A 10,787-nucleotide genomic window follows, 5' to 3' on the forward strand; every position below is an offset into this window, starting at 1 on the left:
TAGAATGATTCAACACCTTATCCTTTGGTTAGCACCTTGCTACTTGATGTTAAATCTCCTCTTTACTGGTTATCTCTTAATCCTCCTAATGAGATCTATCTTCTCTATCCTTTCACTATCTATCTATGTTCTTCTCAAACAAATTCTGCATTGTAGTTTCATAACTTAGCCATCATTTCCACCATGAAATGCTCTCTATGCTCTTAGCATTCCTCTCCTTACACATGCAATGCTTCTCTTCACAACTTCTTTGTATGTATGATCCTCCTTAGGGTTTACCTCTTTTTGTAGGCATTATGGAGATGGGATAGGTTAAAATTGATGATTGTGGTTGATCCTTATTGCCACCTAACTCATCCCTTTATCTGATTGGCTACATTTATTGCATAGGAATTCATAATATAATAGGATCCTTATTTCTTAATATCAAAAATTCATGTTCATGTCAGTCAAAAATGGTTTACATAGAAGTTTGTGCCTTAACAAGCATCTATATCAAAGATTGGTAACTCGACATCAATAGACTCTAATGCTTGGCCTTCACTATGCTCTTTATACTGATACTCGACTTCTGAATGGCTCGACACTCACTCTTGCTTGGCACCTGAATCACTTGACACACATTGTTTTCTTGGCTCCTTTTGTTTTCTTGGCACCTGAGTGACTCAACACACTCTAATTGCTTGGCACCAATTGTCATATTACTCAGTATGTATTGTTTGGAGGCTTATTCTAATCATACACGGTGCACTTGGCTTTCACTTTTCTTTGCTAGATGATGATTAAGTGTTTTGTCACTACTTTCTCAAAACCACAATGAGATCAACAAAATTGGCAACGTCTTCCCAAGACTCAATTCTACCTCAATACGTCATTATTGCATCATCAATCTATGTTGGCCCATATCCAATGCATGTATAATTATGAACCTTGATCCCAATTTCATTATGGGTAGATTCAATTGTGGAATGATCCCATAGCTCGTATTATGATATTTCTATGCATTTACAACATGCAACTTACAATTTACTGATGAAGATCTTACAAGACTCACGTCAAGGATCTCACCACTGCTACTAAAGCCTTGGTCATTAATTTGTTTAATATAGATCTTTGAATTCTACTTACTCAAGCTCGACATTAGAAGAATATAGCTAATAACTATAATACTAGGGGTGCTTAGATCAAGGCATGTCTTCACTGGATTGAGGGTGGAGACCAAGCCTCCAAATATTTTTTCCAAGCCCTTAGGCTCCATTTGGTTGTAGGAATTGGGTGGCAATAGGAAAATCTAAATACCCGCATTCACCAATTTGACGTTTGTTTACAAAATACAAAATTCGAATTAGAATTTACCTATCCTAATTTGACCCCTAAATGAGCATAGTGGAATTCCTTAAAAAAGATGGAATAAGAGTAGCTTATTCTTATTCCAATTTTTTATAAACTCAATTTGATGGGTTATCGGGTTCGTGACTTTGTTGTTTGATTGTATTTTGACACTCAAATGCATTTTTCAACTATTTTCTCTGTTCATCATAAGATATAAACTAGGTCAACATTATTTAACTTTTAATATGTATTTCTTTTTTAAATGACAAAAAAGACTAATATTAGATTTGATATATTTTCAAACTTTCATAAAATTATCTTTACAAATAAATCTTTTTTTTAGTCTTATAATTAAAACTATTTTGAAAGATCATTTAAATGTCATATTAATGATCTCGACTTATTTGCATTTTTTATTTTCTTTAATATATTTAAAAATAAAATGATTTTAGTTTTGATCTTATACTCATTAAAATAATTTGATTTAATTTAGATTTAAATTTATAATATACAATATAATATGTCCTTTGAATTTTGATGAATCTCGAAGGTTGTGCTATATCTTTCACTTATAAAGTCAATTTATAAAAAAAAATAAAGGATGATTAATATAATTTGGCTTTTTAAAAAAAAATTTAAAAAGGAGATTTTATAAATAAAATATCTTGTTTAATAAAACTATTACCAAACTAAAAAAATAAATTTAATCATTAAAATTTTAAAACAAAACCTATTTCAATTATTGCAACCAAACATAGAATATGCACATTTTGACTCCTCTTCCATGTCAACCAAATAGGTCCAAATGATATTCTAGAACTTATTTTAAGAATGCATGAATACTAGAAGAGAGCTCATTCTAACATAGATGAATGTTGCATTTGGCATTTCTTGTAGCCAAATGGGCCCTTAGAGAATGGCATACCTCTATTGGGATTTAGAGGATAAAAGAAAATCAAGTTGTTCTTACTAAACTTCATGATTCCAAGCTTTTGTCTACCTTTATGAGATAGGGAATTTGCCTACCAGAGATCAAACCTTGCAGGATTTCTTAGTTATTGTCCCTTCCCACCTCACTTCTGAGCAAAGGACATTCTATGACCAAAATCTCACTTTGCAAGATCTTGAAGAGATAGTTTTCTCCATGGCTGATGACAAAGCCCCAAGTTGTGATGACTTCCCTTATGAATTTTACAAGGCTATGTGGGATCTTGTTGGCCTTGGCCTACATAAGGTCTATTTGGAGGCTTACCGTGCCCAATCCTTGGGAGAAGGCAACATCAAGTTCAATATGAAAGTAGGAGATTCTAAAGATATTTGCAATTAGAGACCTATTATCTTGCTCATTGTCTCTTACAAGATCATTGCTAAGGCCTTGGCTCTCAAGATTCATCACATCTTGCCTTCATTGATATGTCTTAAACATATTGGTTTTATCAAATTATGCTACATCCTTGACAACATTATTGTTTTTTGGGAAGGTATGGAATGATCTAGGAAATCCAAGAAGTTAACTATTTTTCTCAAAACAGACTCTGTTAAAACCTATAATCACATTGAATGACCTTTTATTCTTGTTATGCTTAAAGCTCTTGGCTTTGGCCCTACTTTTATTTAGTCTATTTAGATAATCTTTGGCAGTACCTCTTCTTGTATCACTATTTGACTAGCTTTGTTAGTGGTATTTCCTTCACAAAGTTGCCTACCCAATTGGTCAACAGGCACTTTGCAGATGATTCCTTCCTAACTCTTGAAGAGGACATGGAGAATGTGAAAGTGGCTCTCTAACATCTCAACACCTTTTGTCTTGCTTCTAGTTTGGCTATTCAATGGTACAAAACCCCTTGTTACCGATAGTCTTTCCATTCAGATCCTCTATGGCTTTCTCTACATGGTTGGAAACAAGTTCAACATGGTGAAATCTTTAGATTTCTAGGTATTCCTTTTGCCTTCTAGGCTAATTTAGTGGATCTATGGAATGTGATTCTTGCTTGGATTAAGAAGAAGCTTGAATATTAGATCACTAAGCCGCTTTTATTGGCAATTCCATATTCGCTCCAAATTCCTTATTGTTACCCATGTTTATTATTCTTTTTACTAGGCTCCTTTAAAAACCACCTAGCTAAATCTTGAGCATCTCCTTCAAGGATTTCTCAGGGCTTCTAGTGAGTTGCATGGGTTTCACATAGTGGATTGGAATTTTTGTTGCTTGTCCAAGGACTCTAGAGGCCTAGACTTTTTACCCACTCAAAAATAAGGTTTGGCTTTGTGTGCCAAGTGGGTCATTTATGCTGTTACTAGCAACAAATCTTGGAAAACTATCCTTTTTCATTACATTTCTTCTAATTTTCTGATGCATAGGCTAGCTTGGAAGGGGATTAGCTTTCAAACCCTTCTAGTGATGATAGAATCAGTTTAGATCCAAGGTACTTATGTTGCTAAAAGTATTTAGAGAGATTGGGAAACTATCAAACCCTGGATTCACTGGCATGGGAATGGTTTTCATGATGGGATTTATATGAATCAATAGAAAATCTAGTGGTCCCCTCTTTTTGGTGTTCAAGGTTTCCTCTTGCAAAGCTTCCAACGGTGAGTGCTCTATGTTTTAACAAATGTGGCATTCGAACTCCCTGGGATATTTTCTCTAGAGCTACTATGAGCCTTTATTCTTGGGATGATATGAAGGTCCAATTTCATCTGTCTTGCCCAAATCAATAGGCTTTTGATTTACTAGTCTTTGTCTTGCCTCTGTAGTTGATTCATAAATTGGGTGTTTCTTCTGTTAAGCCTTTGTGGAAAGATTGGAAATGGTATCCATGTATTGCTCTCTCCAGTTATAAGCCCAAATTGGGTTATACTTCATTGGTTCCTCATTTGCCTATGGTTGTCACTCTCAATCAACACTGACATTTGAATTCTTCTCTGAAAACTTGGTGCCTTAGGTTCTTTGTTGTGCAATTGCTACCACGAAACTTACAATTGTCCATTTTTCTTGGCATGTCCTATTTTAAGGTTTTCCTATGGGTTCCAAATTTAGACATTTGGCGATTCCTAATCCATGATGCCGTTTTTGCAAACATCCATAAATTTTCATGTACATCTTTTGGTTTGCCAGATAGCTCAACATTTTTGGAGTTAGATACCTGATTTTTTCATACCTGTTAGGTATGAACAATTTACTTGGCATATGGCTTTGTTGGGGAGCCGACCAAGCTTCCTCACAAATATTCTCAAGTTTGGCATGCTTTTAGGATGGAGATCCTTTTTACTATATGGAAAGATAGAAATGTTGTCATTTTCAATCAAGTTAATGTGGATACTCATATTTCTATGTACACTAAAGCATGTATTTGTAATAATGTTATGTTACAAATTCAAGTGCAGGCTAATAAAGTGGCCTTGGAGGTGGCCACCTCTAAGAGCACCTTGAGCATTAGGGAAATGCCCCATGTACGGTGGCGCGGGTGTCGCTAGCTACTTCCTCTTCTAGCCACACTCCATCTCTACGCACACAACTCCTTTAGCTATTGCTTATAGACTCTGTAGTCCTAGGCCCCTTGTCACTCTCCCTCTCCACCTTGGCATGGGTCTAGTTCCACCTTGGCATGGGTCTAGTTGGCCCCTGTTGTTGCTCCCACTACTCATTTTACCTCTACTTCTAGGCAACTCTCTACCACCACTAATAAATGGTTTCCTTGGTTGGCACTTGTGATTTCCCTCTCCACAAGGGAGGAAGAAGATGATGGGTGGTCTCTCCCAGACCCACCTCCAAACCTCATTGATATATTTGGGGTTCTGATGATAAGCATGATCCTCCTTCCTCAGCTAACACTGCTCTTGTAGCTTGAGGGCTTTCAAAAACATTTTTCTTGACGAATAGTTGTTATTTATGATTTCCTGGCCTTGTTGTCATGTGACTCTCATAGGGTGACTTGTATCCCTTAACCATATTTTTTTGTGAATATGTAATTTTATAATTTAATCTAATAAAAAGGGATTGTATTCATCAAAAAATCAAGAAAATCTAGAACAATATATATAATTCAAGAATGTTTGATTTGATCATTTTCATGACTATTAAAGTTTGCCAAGCCATCAAAAGTTCAAAAATATGTATAACTAAAGAGTGCTAAATTCAATCATTTTAGAACTCTAAAATATTTTAATATGTTAAATCAATAACATATATGAAACTCAACCCCCACAATTCAAATATCCCCATATTTTGGAAAAAGTATTGCCAACCGTAGCCATCAATATTAGTCAAATGAAGAGTATCTAAGAGAATATGACCCTAATGATCTCCCAATTTTTTTACAAAAAAGTATTCATCATATATATATGATATATACATAACACATTTTCATCATATATATATGATATATACATAACACATTTGCATGGCATGGAAGTCGATTAAAAAAACACCACATACCTACATCCCTCAACCGACTAGCCGTTGCCATACATATCCCATTAAGACAATAACGCTTTTTCCATTTTCTAACACTTTGACTTGAACCCCATCGGAATGTCCCATCACGCACACACTCTGCAAAGAAATCCGATTCCGTTATTTAAAAAAGAAAAAAACCCAAGCCCAAGAGAGATATAAAAATTCGGAAGAGTCCGATAAGTAGCCCCGGTTGGCGGTGGGTACGATAAGACCGGGGGCTTAGTGCGAGGGAAGTGGAGGGAGCGTGTAAGACGATAAGACCGAGGGAGGATATAGTTTAACTAACTCCACCCCCATGTGCGTCGCAATCACCGCTGCCGGCAAACTTGTCCGGCCGTACATAACCACATTAGCCTTTTTAAATATCAAAACGCTACAACACCTAAGAAAGGAAAATCCCTAAACTGCGAGAAGAAGACTGGCTATTCTAAACATGTAGTTAGCGGCATACAACGGAAATTAACGTTCTCGATAAACGTGCCAGGCAGACGACAGAAGGCATCAATCCATGCACACAGTAGGACAGAATACGAACCCAAATCAAGGCAACAATAAATAAATCAGGTTTTTCTTTCGTTTTTTTATTGGGATTTCGGAAATTAAATACAAATTGGGTTTGACGAGGAAATGAAATTTGAATGCATGTTTGAACGAGCAGAGTGAGGATTATACGAAGGGCGCTGCGAGTGTTTTTCCCGCCTTGGGGAATTTATAAAGATATAAAACTAATAATATCTGAGAGAAGTAGCAGGAGTTGGCAGGCAGAGGATCTGATATTTTGCAGCAGTAGCAGCAGCACTGGAAACATGGTGGGTGTGTGTGTATGTATGTATGTGGGTTTTTGTTCTTTGGAGTTTTTTTAATTTTTCTGTAATTTATTGTTTTCCGCCTCTAATTGTTTTTCACTTGGTACGGCTTCCAACTCTTTGAATGTGTGTCTGTCAGTTTGTTGCAGATGGGGCCTCTCTGTCCACCATTAGATTTCTGTTTTTTTCCTTTTGAGCCTTTTGGGATTTTGGTACATTGTGTTTTTTTAATAGGGGGCTTGTGTTGCTGTTAAATTGGAGCGGTATTTTATCCAATTGGCAGGCATTTGGGATTGGAGGGAATTGGATTGAGATTGGTATTGGGAATTGGTGATTTGGAATAATGGGCGATAGCGTGCAGGTGGGCTATGCTCTGTTGGGCTCCAAGAACAAGCCAGCATGGATGGAGGGGTTGCTGACTGAGAAGTTCTTTGTGGGCTGTGGGACTCATGATTCTGCAAGAAAGAATGAGAAGAACATATATTGCTTGGATTGCTGCAAGAGCATTTGCCCTCACTGTTTACCATCACATCTCACACATCGGTTATTACAGGTAATCCGACGACTCTCTTCATCTTCTTTATTTGTTGAATTCTGGTATTCGGTTCCTTTTAGTAAATCTTTCTCTAAATTGAGGAATTTCTTTGTTAACTGATAAATCGCAATTTCAAATTTCCCGAACTTCTTCTGGCTGGAGTTCCTTCTTGTTTTTCGTTATCAATGTTTCTTGATTGAAATCCTTGTGCATGCCCTTGAGAATCCGTGTCTATTCGAAGTGTTCTTCTCCTGCACCGTTTGCCTTCAAAATGCTGAATTTTAGGTCATTTGGGCGGCGAATTTGCTTTTCCGAATCGGGCATTTCCGTTTTAGTAATGTTCGGCTTGGAGTTAAAAAGCTACGGGCTTATTTACCTTAGAAGAGAAAGGAAAAAATGAGAATTCTTTTCTGGATTGGCAAGGTTTAGCTGGGTTGTGAATTCCATTCCAAACCAGACGGATACAACAGACAACTTAAACATTCTATGAAAAATAGAATGAAATCCTTTTGTGGCCTTGTACAAGGTTTGACGGATGTGGAATTCATAGGTTGTGGTGGAAGACTCGGACGCCTTGCCTTAAAGATGTAGGGCAAATGGTAAGAATGTCCTTTTAAGTTAAGTTTAGCAGGTGGATTTGTGAGGATCGGCTAATTTATGAAGTCAAAAGCAGGCAAGAAAGTAATCTCTAGCCTTAGTGATGAAATGCCAAATTGGTGGCTACCTCGGTCTGAAACACAACCTTTTGCCGTTCGATACGTTTAAAGTATTCCAGGCATTGGATTTGAATGGCCATTTTATAAATTGATAGATTGATAATCGATGTAAGTCTTGTAGGCTTTAAAATGTCGTGAAGCCCAAGTAGTCAAATTCCCTCCTTTGGTGAAGGAAACAGTAAGCTTTCAATGCCGAGGTCTATATTATGCTCACTAAATTTGCTTCTCAGTTTAATTCTGGCAGTATTCGAAACTAATGTGTTAAGCTCTGGGCTGTGACAGTTTGCAGCTCTTTTATGGACTTAATTTTATTGAGACGACACACTTAGGACACAATGTCAGAAATTGGTCCATTGTGCTTCGTTTTTGAACTATTATTTCCTTCTGTATTTACAAAGGTTTGTTTCTTTCTGTTTTAAAATTAAAATCGCCTTACAGATCACCGTCAGTTTACTGGAAATTTCAGATGTTACTTTTTATCTCTGGTCCTTTTTAAAGCTCCACTGATTTATTAGTTTTGTGTGTAGGTAATCTCATTTTCCAAGGTATGTGAAAATGCCTTAACAAATTCTGTGTTCGTTGTTGAAATATTGTATTTAGGTTCGGAGGTATGTTTATCATGATGTTATCAGGCTTGATGATTTAGCGAAATTGATCGATTGCTCATATGTTCAGGTTAGTTTAACCTTTTATTGTAACCATATACTGAATTGACCCCAAGAGATGGGTGCACCAATTCTGAGTGGCATGAATTTGATTTGGGTGTGTTTTGCTGTGGTATGTATTCCAGTCATACACAATCAACAGTGCAAAAGTGGTTTTCCTAAACCAGAGGCCACAATCTAGGCCTTTCAAAGGGTCTGGAAATATGTGTGAAACATGTGAAAGAATCTTGCAGGAACCATACTTCTACTGCTCCTTAGGTTGCAAGGTTTGTCAATTATCTAATACTAAATGAACATGTTTCTTATTCTCCCATTCTGCAAGTAGTTTTGCTCTCCTTTTAATTCTGCTCAACACTTGCAAAATCATATTGCTTTCTATGAGTTTGGTTTGTTCTTGTACTGATATAAGCATGTGAATGGTAATCACAGGTGGAACACATTGTGAAACAGGGGAAAGATTTATCTCGTTACTTGCATAAATGTGATACTTTGCCCCTATCGGATTTTGTGTTCACACAGTTTGAAGGTCTGAGAACTGACAATGGCGATTTCGACGAGGGGCAAATGACACCCAATTCAATTCTTGAGAACCCATTATCATCTGGATCTAGTGCCAGTGGAACAGTGGGGTGCAAGACCTTGGCTTCCACAGCCACAACAGATTTTGTGAAGATGAAGAGAAATGGGAAAACACCAATACCTGAGGCGGTTGCATCTTGCAGTAGGAGAAAAAATACCCCTCAGAGATCTCCTCTATATTAACTCTTCCCTTGTTTTCTTCCTGCAAATGTTGTAGTGCTTTGTTTCACTCTGTCTGGTTAATTTTTTCCTGGGCAAATCAGACAGATGAACAATGCCAAGGATTGGGTGATTCCTTTGTTGACTATCTATCTTTCATGACCTCAGCTGCCATGGTTTTTGGTGATTAATTTATTGTCTCGGCCATATAAAGAAGGGGAATTGCAGAGATTCATTTCCCAGTAATCTTCAGCACAGGATTGTTATTCTGTGGGAAGTATATGATTTGCATTGAGCAAGCCTGCTTTGAAGCTTGCAATTTTGAATGCAATTATACCATTACCGTAATAGCTTGCTATGTATAGAACGATAAGGCTTATGTACGCCATTTACTGATAATTACAAATATACATTCTGTTCATCTGCTTTTTGTATCCATACATTTGTAGTTTTACTCTTGTTTTTCCTCTTCTATGCACAATTGGAAATAAATGATCAAATCTCCCTGTAGTCATGATGACTGCAAAGTTAACTCAAATGCTCACAATAGGAAAAAATGTTGAAAAGGGATAAATTAAACTTTAAGAGGTTATCATAAAGGTAACTTGTTTGTAGTCCCCACCAGGCCATTCTCCACTGGCATGGGAGACCTTTATATCAAAAGTTTGAGAAAAAGTAGTTGCTTTTTTTTCCATTTACTTGTAGAGGAATATCATTGTCTGTTTAACCTTTTGTTCTAAATTTGCTGTTCAAAATGCTTTATGATGTATTAATTTTGTATACTAAGAATTATTGAATAAATCAAAACTGTTTGAAATTGAATACTGAAGATGAAGACTTTGTACATAAATGTAGTCTTAAATGATTAGAATTGTATTTTGACTTATCATTTTGATTTGGTGTAAATTAAAACTTGCAAGTAGGATTGAATAATTGTATAAGTTTCAAATTATTTGTGTACATATTGAAAGTCTCTTTATGGTACTTATACAATCCTTTGTAAAGTCAAAGTTGATCAGTCTTTGGTAAAAAAATTATTCATTAACAGGGTCTGACCCTCATCCCTTATGATGTAGGAGTCTTGCACTCACAAAAATTCTGTTGCTCACAAGCTTCATGCCTCTATAATAGTAAATATATTTATTGGCCAATGCTGTTTCAATCATAGTACATTTCATTTACAATATGAAAATGTGAGTGTAATGATTTCATATTTTTTTTTAAAAAGGAAAAAATGTAAAAACTCAGTAATATTTTCTTGTGTGGATCTTTCAAGTTCTACGACTTTGAAAAAAGGAATGAGAAAAATAACAAATAATCAATTAATAAGTATTTTCATGTAGATATCAAGTTAATACCAATTGAAAATTTTATTTTATATAGACTATATTATAATTAAATTGTAATTTCCTTTGAACTGGTTCCTGATCTGTTGATGAATTTGAATGGTTATAAATAAATTCAGTAAGATCTAATGCAAGAACCCAACACTATTATACTACTTCTATAGAGAGCTCTGTAAATGTAGAAATTTCTAAA

At 35.9% G+C, this 10,787-nt stretch overlaps 1 protein-coding gene across 6 annotated transcripts; it reads left to right on the forward strand.

Moving 5' to 3' along the window:
• The first annotated feature begins 6,174 nt into the window (after positions 1-6,174).
• Positions 6,175-9,669, forward strand: LOC149542401 (protein RGF1 INDUCIBLE TRANSCRIPTION FACTOR 1-like). Of its 6 annotated transcripts, none has more exons than XM_089797340.1 (6): positions 6,175-6,352; positions 6,447-6,613; positions 6,878-7,147; positions 8,446-8,520; positions 8,636-8,776; positions 8,940-9,669. In XM_089797340.1, exons 3-6 carry the CDS (start codon positions 6,938-6,940, stop codon positions 9,270-9,272), a joined length of 759 nt encoding a protein of 252 aa, XP_089653466.1. In that variant the 5' UTR covers positions 6,175-6,352; positions 6,447-6,613; positions 6,878-6,937; the 3' UTR covers positions 9,273-9,669. The 6 variants fall into 6 exon arrangements, with proteins under 6 accessions (XP_089653466.1, XP_089653464.1, XP_089653463.1 ...); XM_089797338.1 differs by having other exon boundaries at positions 6,447-6,597; positions 6,734-7,147; XM_089797337.1 differs by having other exon boundaries at positions 6,447-6,597.
• Positions 9,670-10,787: the final 1,118 nt, after the last annotated feature.

Source organism: Cupressus sempervirens, chromosome 8, assembly GCF_028749045.1.
Source record: "Cupressus sempervirens isolate cs-2001-9-10 chromosome 8, ASM2874904v1, whole genome shotgun sequence".
Lineage (NCBI taxonomy): Eukaryota > Viridiplantae > Streptophyta > Pinopsida > Cupressales > Cupressaceae > Cupressus > Cupressus sempervirens.